Source organism: Phaseolus vulgaris, chromosome 11 (genome assembly GCF_051622355.1).
Source record: "Phaseolus vulgaris cultivar YP4 chromosome 11, ASM5162235v1, whole genome shotgun sequence".
Lineage (NCBI taxonomy): Eukaryota > Viridiplantae > Streptophyta > Magnoliopsida > Fabales > Fabaceae > Phaseolus > Phaseolus vulgaris.
This window is the reverse complement of record NC_143508.1, coordinates 48,261,221-48,272,965: the sequence shown is the minus strand read 5'-3', so window position 1 is coordinate 48,272,965 and position 11,745 is coordinate 48,261,221. Positions and strand designations below refer to the sequence as shown.

The 11,745-nt window shown below is 34.3% G+C and overlaps 1 protein-coding gene across 1 annotated transcript; it reads left to right on the top strand.

Annotated features, from left to right (window-relative positions):
- Positions 1 to 8,308: 8,308 nt before the first annotated feature.
- On the top strand, positions 8,309 to 10,428 carry HBP1 (SOUL heme-binding family protein). Its single transcript, XM_068611999.1, has 2 exons — positions 8,309 to 8,725; positions 9,771 to 10,428. The coding sequence occupies exons 1-2, from the start codon at positions 8,484 to 8,486 to the stop codon at positions 10,207 to 10,209; spliced, it is 681 nt and encodes a 226-aa protein (XP_068468100.1). The 5' UTR covers positions 8,309 to 8,483; the 3' UTR covers positions 10,210 to 10,428.
- Positions 10,429 to 11,745: the final 1,317 nt, after the last annotated feature.

Here is an 11,745-nt window from a genome sequence, read left to right as displayed (position 1 = left end):
ATTGTTTGATTTTTTCCTAGGCGAATACTCATCCGTTTGGCCTGAAATTTATCGCGTTTGTCCCAAAATCAATCGAGATTCTTACAGGAATTTCGGGAGAATTTTTCAGAAATTTTGGGCAAACCAAGGCTATCCTCTACCAAAACTTGTGAAATTTTACCCTACTTTCTACAAGTTTCTTTTGGGTTCGTATTACATTGAAAAAGTTCACACAAGTGCTTTCATATGTTGTTTGCACCCAGGTAAGTAGACACGTCCACAAAAAAATAACAAAAAGAAGATACGGGGAAGAAAAACAAGGACGTTTTGTTTTCGAAAAACCTGTTTCGTTCACTCTCGGTCTGGGACTTACTACACCTTACTCCTTGGGTATTTTGGTATAAATTTTTTACCAGACATTTTTCATTTTGTCTATTGAGTTTTAGCCGATATTTGAAACCCAAATTCGTCCCACAAGATTTGCAATAAATTTTTTATTCATCACTGTCAGGGTTGAAAGGAAGGTTCGTTTGTCTGTGAAACTGTTTAATTTTTTAATTAGGCGAATACTCATTCGTTTGGCCTAAAACTTGTCGCGTTTTGTCCCAAATTCAGTCGAGATTCATACGTGAAATTTCGGGAACAAACTATTTCGGGAGAATTTTTCAGAAATTTTGTGCAAACCAAGACCCTCTACCAAAACTTGTGAAATTTCTCCCTACTTTCTCCAATTTTATACTGGGTTCGTATTGTGTTGAAAAAGTTCACACAAGTGCTTTCATATGTTTTTTGCACTCAGGTAAGGAGGCACGTCCATAAACAAATTACAAAAAGAAGATATGGTGAAGAAAAGCATGGACGTTTTCTATTTGGAAAACCAATTTTGTTCACTCTCGGTTTGGGACTTACTACACCTTACTCCTTGGGTATATTATGGTAGGAATTTTTTACCAGACATTCGTCATTGTTTCTAATGAGTTTTGGCCGAGATTTGAGCCCCAAATTCGTCCCACAAGATTTGCAATGAATTTTTTATTCATCACTGCTAGGGCTGAAAGGAAGAATAGTTTGTGTGTGAAACTGTTTGATTTTTTCCTAGGCGAATACTCATCTGTTTTGCCCCAAATTTAGTCAAGATTCTTATGTGGAATTTCGGGAAAAAAAATATTTCGGGAGAATTTTTCAGAAATTTTGTGCAAACCAAGGCTATCCTCTGCCAAAACTTGTGAAATCTCGCCATTCTTTTTGGAATTTTATTATGGGTCCGTATTGCATTGAAAAAGTTCACATAAGTGCTTTCATATGTTTTTTGCACTCAGGTAAGGAGACACTTCCATAAACAAATAACAAAAAGAAGATACAGGAAAAAAGTTAGGACGTTTTGTTTTCGGAAAACCAATTTTTTCACTCTCGGTCTCAGACTTACTACGCCTTACTCCTTGGGCATTTTTGTATGAATTTTTTACGAGACATTCGTCATTGTGTCTATTGAATTTTGGCCGTGATTTGAGCCCCAAATTCGTCCCACAAGATTTGCAATAAATTTTTTATTCATATTTGCGAGAGCTGAAAGGAAGGTTGAAAGGAAGGTTCGTTTCTGTGTGAAACTGTTTGGTTTTTTTCCTAGGCAAATACTCATTCGTTTGGTCTTAAATTTTTCACGTTTTGTCCCAAATTCAGTCGAGATTCTTACGTGAAATTTCGGGAAAAACTATTTTGGGAGAATTTTTTAGAAATTTTGTGCAAACCAAGGCCATCCTTTAGCAAAATTTGTGAAATTTCGCCCTACTTTCTGGAAATTTGGTTTGGATCCGTATTGCGCTGAAAAAGTTCACACAAGTGCTTTCATATGTTTTTTGCACCTAGGTAAGGAGGAACGTCCATAAACAAATCACAAAAAGAAGATACCGGAGAGAAAAACCATGACGTTTTGTTTTCAAAAAAGCAGTCTTGTTCACTCTCGGTCTAGGTCATACAACGCCTTCCTCCTTGGGTATTTTGGTATGACATTTTTACTATACATTCGTCATTTTGTCTATTGAGTTTTGGCTGAGATTTGAGTTCCAAATTCGTCCCACAAGATTTGCAATAAATATTTTTGTTCATCACTACTAGGGCTGAAATGAAGGTTCGTTTGTATATGAAACTGTTTGATTTTTTTCCTAGGCGAATACTCATCCGTTTGCCCTGAAATTTGTCGCGTTTTTTCCTAAATTCTGTCGATATTCTTACGAGGAATTTCTGGAAAAAATTACTTCAGGAGAATTTTTCAGAAATTTTGTGCAAACCAAGGCTCTGTACCAAAACTTGTGAAATTTCGCCCTACTTTCTGCAACTTTTTCCTGGGTCCGTATTGCCTTGAAAAAGTTCACACAAGTGTTTTCATATGTTGTTTGCACCTAGGTAGGGAGACACGTCCACAAACAAAAAACAAAAAGAAGATACGAGGAAGAAAAACAAAAACGTTTTGTTTTCGGAAAAATAGTTTTGTTCACTCTCGGTCTGGGACTTACTACGCCTTACTCCTTGGGTATTTTGGTATGAATTTTTTACCAGACATTTTTCATTCTACCTATTTAGTTTTGGCCGATATTTGAAACCCAAATTCGTCCCACAAGATTTGTAATAAATTTTTTATTCATCACTGTCAAAGCTGAAAGGAAGGTTCGTTTGTGTGTGAAACTTTTTCATTTCTTTCCTAGGCGAATACTCATTTGTTTGGCCTGAAATTTATCGTTTTTTGTTCGAAATTCGTCGAGATTCTTACTTGAAATTTTAGGAAAAAACTATTTCGGGAGAATTTTTCATAAATTTTGTGCAAACCAAGGCTATCATCTACCAAAACTTATGAAATTTCGCCCTACTTTCTGCAATTTTATTCTGGATATGTATTGCGTTGAAAAAGTTCAGAAAAGTGCTTTCATATGTTGTTTGCACCCAGGTAAGGAGGCACTTCCATACACTAATTACAAAAAGAAGATATGGGGAAGAAAATATAGGACGTTTTGTTTTCGGAGAACCAGTTTTGTTCTCTCTCGGTCTGGGACTTACTACGCCCCACTCCTTGGGTATTTTGGTATGAAATTTTTACCACACATTCGTCATTGTGTCTATTGAGTTTTGGCTGAGATTTGAGCCCCAAATTCATCCCACAACATTTGCAATTAGTTTTTTATTCATCACTGCCAGAGCTGAAAGGAAGGTTTGTTTGTGTGTGAAACTGTTTAAATTTTTTCCAAGGCTAATACTCATCTGTTTTGCCTGAAATTTGTCGTGTTTTTTCCCAAATTCAGTTGAGATTCTTAAGTTGGAATTTCAGGAAAAAACTATTTCGTGAGAATTTTTCAAAAATTTTGAGGAAACCAAGACTATCATCCTCTACCGAAACTTGTGAAATTTCGGCATACTTTCTGCAATTTTATTCTGGGTCCGTATTGCGTTCAAAAAGTTCGCACAAGTGATTTCATATGTTGTTTGTACCCAGGTAAGGAGACACATCCAAAAACAAATCACAAAAAGAAGATACAGAAAAGAAAAACAAGGACGTTTTGTTTTCGGAAAACCAGTTTTATTCACTCTCGGTCTGGGATTTACTACGCCTTAGTCCTTGGGTATTTCGGTATAAATTTTTTACCAGACATTCGTCATTCTGTCTATTCAGTTTTGCCCAAGATTTGAGCCCCAAATTCGTCCCACAAGATTTGTTATAAATTTTTTATTCATCACTGTTAGCGTGTGTGAAAGCGTTTGATTTTTTTCCTAAACGAATACTCATCGGTTTGGCGTAAAATTTGTCTCGTTTTGTCCCAAATTCACTCGAGATTCTTACGTTGAATTTAATAAAAAAACTATTTCAGGAGAATTTTTCAGAATTTTTTTGCAAACCAAGGCTATTCTCTACCAAAATTTGTGAAATTTCGCCATACTTTATGCAATTTTATTATGGGTATGTACTGCATTGAAAAAGTTCACATAAGTGTTTTCATATGTTGTTTGCACCCAGGTAAGGAGGCACATCCATAAACAAATCACAAAAAGAAGATACGGGAAAAAAGTCAGGACATTTTGTTTTCGGAAAACTAGTTTTGTTCCCTCTCAGTTTGGGACTTACTACGCCTTACTCCTTCGATATTTTTGTAAGAATTTTTTACGAGACATTCGTCATTGTGTCTATTGAATTGTGGTCAATATTTGAGCCCCAAATTCGTCCCACAAGATTAGCAATTAATTTTTTATTCATCTTTGCGAGAGCTGAAAGGAAGGTTGAAAGGGAGGTTCGTTTCTGTGTGAAACTGTTTGGTTTTTTTCCTAGGCAAATACTCATTCGTTTGGTCTTAAATTTTTCACGTTTTGTCCCAAATTCAGTCGAGATTCTTACGTGGAATTTCAGGAAAAACTATTTTAAGAGAATTTTTCAGAAATTTTGTGCAAACCAAGGCTATACTCAACCAAAACTTGTGAAAATTTGCCCTACTTTCTGGAAATTTGGTTTGGGTCCGTATTGCGCTGAAAAAGTTCACACAAGTGCTTTCATATGTTGTTTGCACCCAGATAAGGAGGAACGTCCATAAACAAATCACAAAATGAAGATACCGGGAAAAATAACCATGACGTTTTGTTTTCAAAAACGCAGTTTTGTTCACTCTCGGTCTAGGACTTACTACGCCTTCTTCCTTGGGTATTTTGGTATGAATTTTTTACTATACATTCGTCATTTTTTCTATTGAGTTTTGGCCGAGATTTGAGCTCCAATTTGTCGCACAAGATTTGTAATAAATATTTTATTCATCACTGTCAGGGCTGAAAGGAAGGTTCGTTTGTGTATGAAACTGTTTGATTTTTTTTTCTAGGCAAATACTCATCCGTTTGGTATGAAATTTGTCGTGTTTTGTCCCAAAATCAGTCGAGATTCTTACGAGGAATTTGAGGAAAAAACTACTTCAGGAAAATATTTCAGAAATTTTGTGCAAACCAAGGCTACTTTACCAAAACTTGTGAAATTTCGCCCTACTTTCTGCAAGTTTTTTCTGTGTCCGTATTGTCTTGAAAAAGTTCACACAAGTACTTTCATATGTTGTTTGCACCCAGGTAAGGAGACACTCCCACAAACAATTAAGAAAAATAAGATACTGGGAAGAAAAGCAAAGACGTTTTGTTTTCGGAAAACCAATTTTGTTCACTCTATGTTTGGGACTTAATACGCCTTACTCCTTGGGTATTTTGGTATGAATTTTTTTATCAGACATTCTTCATTCTGTCTATTGAGTTTTGGCCGATATTTGAAACCCAATTTTGTCCCACAAGATTTGCAATAAAGTTTTTATTCATCACTGTCAGAGCTGAAAGGAAGGTTCGTTTGTGTGTGAAACTTTTTGATTTCTTTTCTCGGCGAATACTCATCTGTTTGGCTTGAAATTTATCGCTTTTTGTCCGAAATTCGTCGAGATTCTTATGTGAAATTTTAGGAAAATACTATTTCGGGAGAATTTTTCATAAATTTTGTGCAAACCAAGACTATCATTTACCAAAACTTATGAAATTTCGTCCTACTTTCTGCAATTTTATTCTGGGTTTGTATTGCGTTGAAAAAGTTCACACAAGTGCTTTCATATGTTGTTTGCACCCAAGTAAGGAGGCACGTCCATACAGAAATCATAAAAAGAAGATATGGGAAGAAAAGCCAGGACGTTTTGTTTTCGAAGAACTAATTTTTTTTTCTCTCGGTCTGGGACTTACTACGCCCCACTCCTTGGGTATTTTGGTATGAAATTTTTACCACACATTCGTCATTGTGTCTATTGAGTTTTGGTTGAGATTTGAGCCCCAAATTCGTCCCACAACATTTGCAATTAGTTTTATTCATCACTGTCAGGGCTGAAAGGAAGGTTTGTTTGTGTGTGAAACTGTTTAAATTTTTTCCAAGGCTAATTAATACTCATCCGTTTTGCCTGAAATTTGTCGCGTTTTTTCCCCAAATTCAGTCGAGATTCTTAAGTTGGAATTTCAGGAAAAAACTATTTTGTGAGAATTTTTCAGAAATTTTGAGGAAACCAAGACTATCATCCTCTATCGAAACTTATGAAATTTCGCCATACTTTGTGCAATTTTATTCTGGGTCCGTATTGTGTTGAAAAAGTTCGCACAAGTGATTTCATATGTTGTTTGCACCCAGGTAAGGAGGCACGTCCATAAACAAATCACAAAAAGAAGATACGGGGAAGAAAAACAAGGACGTGATGTTTTCGGAAAACCAGTTTTATTCACTCTCGTTATGGGACTTACTACGCCTTAGTCCTTGAGTATTTTGGTATGAATTTTTTACCAGAAATTCGTCATTCCGTGTATTGAGTTTTGACCAAGATTTGAGCCCCAAATTCGTCCCACAAGATTTGTGATAAATATTTTATTCATCACTGCTAGGGCCCGAAAGAAAGGTTAGTTTGTGTGTGAAACTGTTTGAATTTTTTCCTAGGTGAATACTCATCCGTTTGGCCTGAAATTTGTCTCGTTTTGTTCCAAATTCACTTGAGATTCTTACTTTGAATTTAATAAAAAAAACTATTTTAGGAGAATTTTTCAGAATTTTTTTGCAAACCAAGGCTATCCAAAATTTGTGAAATTTTGCTCTACTTTATGCAATTTTATTTTGGGTCCGTATTGCGTTGAAAAAGTTCACACAAGTGCTTTCATATATTGTTTGCACTCAGGTAAGGAGGAACATCCATAAACAAATCACAAAAAGAAGATATGGGGAAGAAAAGGAAGGAAGTTTTCTTTTTGGAAAACCAATTTTGTTCACTCTCGGTCTGGGACTTACTACACCTTACTCCTAGGGTATTTTGATATGAATTTTTTACTAGACATTCGTCATTGTGTCTATTGAGTTTTAACCAAGATTTAAGCCCCAAATTCGTCCTACAAGATTTGCAATAATTTTTTTATTCATTGTTCATCCTTTTGAAGATCAGAGCATGTCATAGAAATCCTAGTGGAGAATAAAACTAGTCTATCCGATCAGAATCTTCTTTGGAGTAATTTCTTCTTCACCCATTTTTTCTTGAGTCAGTTTTGAGAAATGGTGCATAACTTGGGGAAAAATGTGTTGCATGTACTGCATTTAGAGTTAGGATGAGTCTTTACTAGTCCAAGATCATAGGAGTATGTTATGATCGTTGATTAGGACTTCATATGGACATGATCAACTTTCTTGTGAGTCTTGTGGAGTTGGAGTTGTGGTTTAGGTTGAGCAAGCTAAAAAGTTAAAGGAAACTAGTTTTCGTTTCCAATAGGACTTTAGCGTATAAGATTTGGATGTGAATGTGACATGGTCACACTATTTGTGTTTGGCAGGGTTTTAGTGTTGATTTGATTTGAGCTTGAAATGAACTTGTTGATTTTTGAATGATTTTGAATTGTTGTGTGCTTTTATTAGTTTTATGTTAGACTATTGGACATGAAAAGTGGGTTCAAGTTGTGGTTAATTGGAAGTACTTTATTCAATTATAGATAGAAAATGAATTGAAAAACTCATCTTGGACTACAATGGATCCATGTTATATTATGTAGGAAATATTGATTTTTATGCAAACTCATTGGGTAAGTATATGCTCGCTAGGAGAAATTTATTAAATTAAAAACCTAAGAGTTTTGGTCGTTGAACGAGCCAAATTCGTTGTGCGAGTGTTTTAAATAAAAACTTTCAGTGTTTTGGTTGTTGGGTAAGCAAATTCTTACTTGATGAAATGTTTTTATGAAAAACATCTAATGGAGTAGTCGCTGGACTAAAAAATGGTTGGCTATGTTGATGCCTTTGGCTAGACGAGTAAAATGGTGATTGAACAAATTGCAACATGTGTTTAATTCGCTTGGTGAGCCAAGTGCTCTCTAGGTAAATAATGTTTTCTAAATTGGTTTATCTTTCACTATATTGTTATATTTGTCTAATATATTGTATTTTGAACATTATTATGATGTAATGATAAATTTTAATTTCAAGTTATTTAATTATTTATTTTATTAAATAAATAAAAAAATTATTATTATTTTATTAAAAATAAAATTATTCCATTAAAATGTAATACAATAAAACGTTATCAAGTAGAAAATAATGGTATAGATATTTTAAGAATAATTATTTCAAAATAGAAAAAATAATATAATTTAAAAAATATATAATTTAATTATTTTATAATGAAAAGAAGTTATTTAATTAAATAATAAATAAATAATTTATTTTTCATTTATTAAAAGATAAAATTTTCCAATGAAAAAATAATATAAAATATTTAATAAAAGCATCTTTATATAATGATAAAGACTAAGCAAAAATAAGAAAAAAGGATGAATTTATAATTTTAGGGGAAAAAAAAGGAAAATTGATCTCTGTGTGTGCATGTGGCTTCTGATCATGACAGAGAGGGTTCATAAAATTTGTGGACATTAGCCATACAATTTCATTCACATTTTATCCTTTGCTCAGTAGCGTTATCCTTTGCTCAGTAGCCATGGCTGCAGCTACCATCACATGCAAGCTTTCACTGCTTCTGAGTCTCTTCTCAGTTTGGTTTCTGGGTGTAACTTCTGCTTCACTTCCCCCTTCTTGCCAGCGCATAGAATGTCCCAGCTATGATCTCATACAACTGGGAAATGGCTACGAAATCCGCCGCTATAATTCATCCGTTTGGATTGCCAACACCCCCATTCAAGACATTTCTCTTGTTGAAGCCACGAGAACTGGCTTCAGAAGGTAATTTTCATCCATGTCACAATATTCTTGGATATTCAAGACATTTCTCTTGTTGAAGCCACAAGAACTGGCTTATGATGTTTATGTTCTAGATTGAAAGTTGTGTATTTTGAGTTTCATCATGACCCATTTGGTGCTTAATGTCTCTAACACACTCAATTCACATGAAGTTGTTATATTGATTGATGTTTTTGTTGTATGTTTAAATGGGGTTGCTTATTGCCATGTTTGTAATTACTCAAGTAGGTTGTTGAACCAAATGACATGTTTTTGGATAAGAACAGATTTCTCCATAAATTCATCTAAGAAAAAGAATTGAGAAAGTTGAATGAATTTTTTCATATGCTAAAACCTGAACTCCAAATGACAAAATAAGAATTTTGTAAAATGATAAGAAACAACTTCTACAAATTAATTTGTTATGCAAGAGTTAGTTTATGTTTATGGAGAATTGCATGAGTTTTTTTTTTCCTGGGAGAAGTGATTGTGCCAAAGTTTATCTAAAATGTCTATGCAGGCCTTAAAATTGACAAAGGACGTTTGCAGGAGACAAATAACCCTTATTTAATTGTAACTTATTTTCTAATCAAGTTTATGAGTAATACAATGATGGTCTGGGTATTGATTTGTTCATTCTCTGTTGAAAAATGAAAAGCACATTCCATTTTGTTAACTAAAGTTTGAAGAATTTATTTTGTATGTGTGTGGGTGGTATTGACTGTTATTTATGATTTACTTATGCCTTCCTTCAAAAAACAAAAACTGTTATTACTTGTTTTTATCTTCTAAGGTCAGAACCCAATTTAGAAGGTAAAATTAAAACAGTATCTTCTAACTGTTCTGTGAAGTAGATGCGAGTCTTTTTCTATTTTTTGATAATTGAAGTTCAAATTTTTGAACGCCTTTACTCTGAATTTATTGTTAACATAATTTTGCTTAAGTTTTTCTACACTGCAAAAGGTTTTTTCAGCAAGTGATTATGGCAGAGGATAGTCCCATCCAAGGAGCTAATTAAATTTGAGTAAGCTTTTTTGTTTTTGGTCAGGCTATTTGATTATATTCAGGGTAAGAACAACCTCAAGCAGAAAATTGAGATGACAGCACCTGTGATCTCTGAAGTATTACCCAGTGATGGACCTTTCTGTGAGTCCTCATTTGTTGTGGGCTTCTATGTGCCGAAAGTGAACCAAGCAAACCCGCCTACGCCTACTGAAAAGGACCTTAAGATTAAAAGATGGAAGACTGTGCATGTAGCAGTTAGACAATTTGGTGGATTTGTCAAAGATACTAGTGTTGGGGAGGAAGCTGCAGCCTTGCAGGCTAGTATTGCTGGAACCAAGTGGGGTGCTGCAGTTGAGAAGAGCAAGAGAGCCGGTTATTCTGTTTACACTGTTGCACAGTACAATGCCCCTTTTGAATATGATAATAGGGTGAATGAGATATGGTTCTTCTTTGACATTGAAGATGCACTTCGAAGCATGTGAAAATATATACCAGACAAATAAGCTCTCAACATGAAATCAATATGCAGAGTGCAGACTGAGCTGTCAGGACATCTTGAATGGATGAATAAAGTGTTTCACATTTAGCTAAAACACTGTTTTCTGATTGACTTGCTTTTAGTTTCATGATAGCTATAACACTTGAAAACTTTTCATCATGAATTGATGTGGCTGTTGAAATGAGCATGTGGTACTTATATATTTTTCCTTTGTTTGAAATACATCTGCACTCAAACCAAGTTTTGTTCACATTTTTAGTTTGAATTAGTAACAAATTTATTTCCCCTCCTTGGCTTCAATATAGATTGGAACTTTTTAAGTACTCAATGGTAATGGAAGGTATTGTTGTGTTGTGAAGGATCACCTTGGAACTTTTTAAGTAAAGAAATGTGAAACACAAGATGAATTCTTGCGGACTGGGGTAACTGCAATTTGTAAGCAACTAACCCAATGTGACTTAAAATTTCAAACGGATCATAATATTTCATTCTTAGCTTTTGATTTCTTAGTAAAGCAACAAAGTGTTGTCTGTATGATTGGAGTTTCACTAAAGCATAATCACAACTTTCAATTGAAAATCCCTCCTCTTAGGATCAGCTTGTTGCTTCATGTAATTTTAGGCCTTAAGGTAATTAATCATAAGCTGCTGCAAAACAGTATAACATGTCTTAGGTGTTTCTTGTACAGGAGTATCAAAGCCTTACAAGAAGACATGCCAATGTTCAGGTTTCATATGATAAAATCTGAACACCAAATTTCAAAATAAGAATTTTGTAAAATGATAAGGAACAACTTCTACAAATTAATTTGTTATGCAAGAGTTAGTTTATGTTTATGGAGAATTGCATGACTTTTATTTTTTCCTGAGAAGTGATTGTGCCAAAGTTTATCTAGCATGTCTATGCAGGCCTTAAAATTGACAAAGGACGTCTGTAGGAGAAAAAGAACCCTTATCTAATTGTAACTTATTTTCTAATCAAGTTTATGAGTAATACAATGATGGTCTTAGTAAAACCAGCTTTGGCTATATTTAAGCTGTGTTTTTTTTATAGCAAAGAATAAAATAAAATTAATTGGAGCATTTGGAAAGTACTCCAACCCTTATGCATCGGAAATAGACTATGTGTCTTCACAACACAAAAACCAAGTAAAAGAACCCTCCAGCAGAAAGAAGCATGACAATGCATGTACCTAGGAAAAGAACCCCAAAAAAGAATTGGTCACATAGCACAAGACTAAGATAACAAAGACCATGTATAGTAGTCACTGCCTCCAGCCAGAACTTGAAAATCATCAACTTGGTTTCTCTGTTTCCAAGTAAGGTTAGTTTTCTTATGAAGATGGCTTAAGCCAAAGAGGTTAAAGTTAATAATTGGATTAATATGGATAACACTTGCTATACCCACCCAATTCTCACACATATGCCACACCTTTTCAGCTATCTTGCATTGGAAAAATAGGTATTCTACAGATTCAGCGCATTCATATCAGAAGTTATTTATACCACGACTGACAATT

Coding starts and splice junctions, on each gene's coding strand:
- HBP1 (XM_068611999.1), top strand. CDS start 8,484: ATGGCTGCAGCTACCATCACATGCAAGCTTTCACTGCTTCTGAGTCTC. Junction 8,726..9,770: donor ACGAGAACTGGCTTCAGAAG/GTAATTTTCATC, acceptor GTTTTTGGTCAG/GCTATTTGATTATATTCAGG.